This window comes from Lotus japonicus, chromosome 5, assembly GCF_012489685.1.
Source record: "Lotus japonicus ecotype B-129 chromosome 5, LjGifu_v1.2".
Taxonomy (NCBI): domain Eukaryota; kingdom Viridiplantae; phylum Streptophyta; class Magnoliopsida; order Fabales; family Fabaceae; genus Lotus; species Lotus japonicus.
In genome coordinates, this window is record NC_080045.1 from 46,133,536 (window position 1) to 46,138,254 (window position 4,719).

The 4,719-nt window shown below is 38.0% G+C and overlaps 1 protein-coding gene across 1 annotated transcript; it reads left to right on the plus strand.

Moving 5' to 3' along the window:
* The first annotated feature begins 408 nt into the window (after nt 1–408).
* LOC130717511 (inorganic phosphate transporter 1-4) lies at nt 409–3,499 on the plus strand. Its single transcript, XM_057567758.1, has 2 exons — nt 409–564; nt 1,614–3,499. Exon 2 carries the CDS (start codon nt 1,671–1,673, stop codon nt 3,237–3,239), a length of 1,569 nt encoding a protein of 522 aa, XP_057423741.1. The 5' UTR covers nt 409–564; nt 1,614–1,670; the 3' UTR covers nt 3,240–3,499.
* The last annotated feature ends 1,220 nt before the right edge of the window (nt 3,500–4,719 follow it).

Here is a 4,719-nt window from a genome sequence, read left to right on the forward strand (position 1 = left end):
ATAAAAAATACATCCAATGCATGTTGGTCGCAATAGTTAAAAGTGATTGTTTGAACTCACAAAATGAATAGTTTAATTCATAGAAACTGCACTCTTGGGAGATATTTAACTTTCATCACACGTTTGTTAAACAAGATTTTCATGCTTGTGGTTAAAACTAAAAATAAATAAAAAACAATTTTAGCATATTTACTAAATTTTTTTACAAGTATATATAATAAAAAAAATTAATTTATTGAAGGGCGTTTGAGTTAGCATGGCCCATAGAGTAATAAATCGAAACATACATATCAAAACGGTGTCGTAAGAGCCCAAAGAAGGTTGACCAGGTGAAAGAAAGCGCGAAAATGCAGGGGTATATGCTGCTAGAATATTTGGGGAGATAAACTGTCGCTTTTGTTGGCCTTGCGTTTTATTCTGTTGCCTATAAATCATGAACCACTCTTTCACCTCTTTCTCGCACAGCCATTTATTATTCTATTTGTCTCTTTAAAAAAAAAGAGTCATTCTTTGTCTTTTTGCTTTCTCTCTCAAATTCTGTCCTGACTTCTCTTGCACCTGCAGGTCAGTTTCATACAAATCTACCATTGTCCCTTTCTCTCTTTCGCTTTCACATGCAATTTTTTTATATTTTCTTGTATCATCACGCCTTCTCATGTAGCATCGCATGCAAGCAATTTTATGTGACTATATATATAACTTCATCACCCACCCACGTCCTCTCTAAATCATGTTTGTTGTTGGTTTTGTACTAATTTACATTTTTGTTACAGCATTAGGGCAGTCTTTGTTTCAATGTGCTAAAATTTAATGTTTTTTTTTAATTATTAGATTAGTTGGGGGTTATAAGAATTGGATTCTAGAGAATCTCGTTATAAAGGTTCTGATACCTTGTAATGAAATAATTATTTGAAACCCATGAGACGGTGGGGATGGGATTGAAAAGTGAATAATGTGTGGTTCACAAACTAAATCCACCACCACCTTGTGAGATAAGGATGAAATTAAATAATGAGAGATATGACAAATGATGTGATATGAATTAAAAAATGATATGAAGATAGATGTGTGGAAATGAGATAGAAGAAAAGTAGGAGTATGAATGAATGAATCAATATTCTTGAAAGTTCCTGGATACAATTTAGAACCTTGATGAGGTGTCTTTTAGTTTTTCAATACGAGACAACAAAAAGTTATCTAGCTGGATTACTTTGCCTGTATTGATTAAAATGCAAAATTATATTTCCTCGCAGCTTGAATCTGTTATTCTGGATGGTTCTAATGTTGGAATGTTCATTTTTGATATGTTCTTCATAGTAATCATCATGGCAGTCACCAAATAATAAATGGAAAATAATACTTTCACTTTCACACCCTGATTCTAGGCCACACCATAGAGATATGATTAGAAGAAAGACAACTGAGAAATATAATAAGTAGTGATGTGATTGATAAACAAAAGAGGTTGGAAGTAAAAATTGGTGGAAATGGAATGGAAGATAAAGTGAGTGTGAATGTATTAAATTACCTTTACGTAGTTGTGTTCTGAAGCTTGATTAAATACAAGGTTACATAATAGTTTGCATTTTCAATGGTTGTTCCAAATTTTGCAGAGAAGCCTAGCATTTGAGAGAGAGACAGAAGGGAAAGTTTGGCCAGGCTCTCCACTCATGGCCAAGGAGCAAATTCAGGTGCTAAATGCACTAGATGTGGCCAAAACACAATGGTATCACTTCACAGCAATCATCATTGCTGGAATGGGCTTCTTCACTGATGCCTATGACCTGTTCTGCATATCGCTCGTTACGAAGCTTCTTGGTCGTATATATTACCATGTTGATGGTGCAGAGAAGCCTGGCACACTGCCTCCAAATGTGTCAGCTGCTGTTAATGGTGTTGCTTTCATAGGAACACTTTCTGGGCAACTCTTCTTTGGCTGGCTCGGTGACAAAATGGGCCGTAAAAAAGTCTATGGCATGACCCTGATGCTGATGGTGGTAGCCTCCATCGCTTCCGGTCTTTCTTTTGGACACGATCCAAAGACCGTGATGACAACTCTTTGCTTCTTCCGATTCTGGCTTGGTTTTGGTATTGGTGGAGACTACCCACTTTCGGCTACCATAATGTCTGAGTATTCTAATAAGAAGACCCGTGGTGCCTTCATAGCTGCAGTGTTTGCAATGCAGGGTTTTGGAATTTTAGCAGGAGGTATATTTGCAATCATAATTGCTTCTGCATTCAAGGCCAAGTTTGATGCTCCAGCATACGAGGTTGATCCATTAGGCTCAACTGTTCCACAAGCAGACTATGTTTGGAGGATAATTCTAATGGTAGGAGCAATCCCAGCTGCAATGACTTACTACTCGAGAACGAAGATGCCAGAAACCGCACGTTATACCGCCCTGGTTGCAAAGAACACGGAGAAGGCTGCAGCAGATATGTCTAAGGTCTTGCATGTGGAGATTCAAGCTGAACCAAAAAAGGAGGTGACACAGCAACAAAGTAACTCATTTGGATTGTTCTCTAAGGAGTTCCTCAGGCGCCATGGACTGCATCTACTCGGAACAACCAGCACATGGTTTTTGCTTGATATTGCATTTTACAGCCAAAATCTCTTCCAGAAGGACATCTTCAGCGCAATCGGTTGGATCCCTTCTGCAAAGACCATGAATGCCCTTGAAGAGGTTTACAGAATTGCAAGGGCTCAAACTCTTATTGCTCTTTGCAGCACAGTTCCGGGTTACTGGTTCACCGTGGCATTCATTGACAGGATTGGAAGATTTGCTATTCAGTTGATGGGGTTCTTCTTCATGACAGTGTTCATGTTTGCTCTTGCCATTCCCTATGAACACTGGACTCACAAGGAGAACAGAATTGGGTTTGTGGTGATGTATTCGTTGACCTTCTTCTTTGCAAACTTTGGGCCTAATGCTACCACATTTGTTGTGCCAGCAGAGATCTTCCCAGCTAGATTGCGATCCACTTGCCACGGAATATCATCAGCATGCGGGAAGCTTGGAGCTATGGTTGGTGCATTTGGATTCTTGTACTTGGCTCAAAACCAGGACAAGAGCAAAGCAGATGCAGGGTACCCTGCTGGTATTGGTGTGAAGAATTCACTGCTTCTATTAGGTGTTGTGAACATTCTGGGCTTCCTCTTTACTTTCTTGGTCCCAGAAGCAAAGGGAAAATCTCTGGAGGAGATGTCTGGTGAGCAAGAAGAGGAAGTTGAAAGTTAAACCAAGGTCTAATAATAACCACGGCTTACATTACAACAATGAAAATAATGTCATAGCCTTAGGTTATGATCATATGTTGCTAGAATAAAGCCTTGTTTTCAATTAGGCGACTGTGTTATTAAAGTTTTCTAGTCTCAGTTTCTCTCTCTGTATAATTTTTCTGTTATTTTGTCATAGGCACCTGAAGCACTGTATGCTCTATGAATATTGGGCGATATAGATATTTGAATGTGTAGTTCCTCTTGTTTTTGGATCAACAATGTCTACTTCTTACAAATAACCTTAATGGTATCAGAGGAAAACGGATAAGCCATGGCCTTTCTTTTTCAACAGAGAAAAAAAATGCCTGAAGGTATAGAGAAATTAAGAGATTCTTCAAGTGGTGTAGGCATCTTGTAAAGTTAGTTAACGTTGTGTGTTGTTAGTACTTATGGTTGATATTTCGAGAAAGTTTGGTCAAATTACAGCTTTCTAAAATCAAGCTTTTCCCTTCTCATGTTTTGTGCAGTCAATCAAGTAGAGTTTTATAGTCTAAGTGTATTATGTGATTTTAGCTTAGTTGAGCTTTGATTTTGAATTTAGGACTAGTTTCTTTATCTCTTCATGAATAGACATGTTCCTCTTAGCATACTCTCCTTTATGTTTGAAACTGTATGCTTATTCTGATATGCTGTCCCCTATGCCCTCAAAGCACCCTATAATTTATCCATGACTTCATGCAGCATCTGGCATTAATCATTTTCAGTTCTTGCTCCTCTTTACCGAGCCCATTGACACTTTAGCCTTGCTAACTTCTCCCATATTTTTGGTAACTTGCTGGATTTCAGTCTAGCCAAATTCATCCAAATTTTCTTCTTTAATCATATGGAAATTAAATTAAATAACATCTTTTGTCATAGCTCTACTACAGTCATACTCATCTGATTCTCTTTCTCAACATCCTTCCTTAATGGTTTGCCAAGAACACAGCACAAAGGCCCATCAAGGCATCAACGACCATGCAAACTGATTCAATGTATTAGATAATCAAGTCACATGACATTAGTTAGCAAGGAAGTTAGTTCAAGTTTGCTTTAGTTAGTTTTCGGTTTCTGTTTTCATTGTGCCCATCTAACTTGCATATAAAGAACCTCAATGGGTCAATGAGATCAATAACCACTTTCACTCACAATTATTCAATTTTATGGTATCATAGCATATTTTAGGGGGGAGGATTAGTACCAACTGAGTCACTGTTGCTCTGCGTGAAAACTTAGAGGAAAATGTTACTGATGACAATGACTGTCAGTACAGTCACTTGCAGGTCCCACCGCCAACATCAAGCACATTCTGACAACATACACTGTCGATGAACTGATAAACGATGACATTAACGATGCCATCTAATTTACTGACAGTCATAGTCGTCGGTAACATGAACTAGTTTATACCGCACCAACATAAATATCGACAAAAAAACCCATTGGTAACCTATTAAATT

Bases quoted from the DNA above. Each gene is read 5' to 3' on its own strand.
- LOC130717511 (XM_057567758.1), top strand. From the start codon at position 1,671: ATGGCCAAGGAGCAAATTCAGGTGCTAAATGCACTAGATGTGGCCAAA.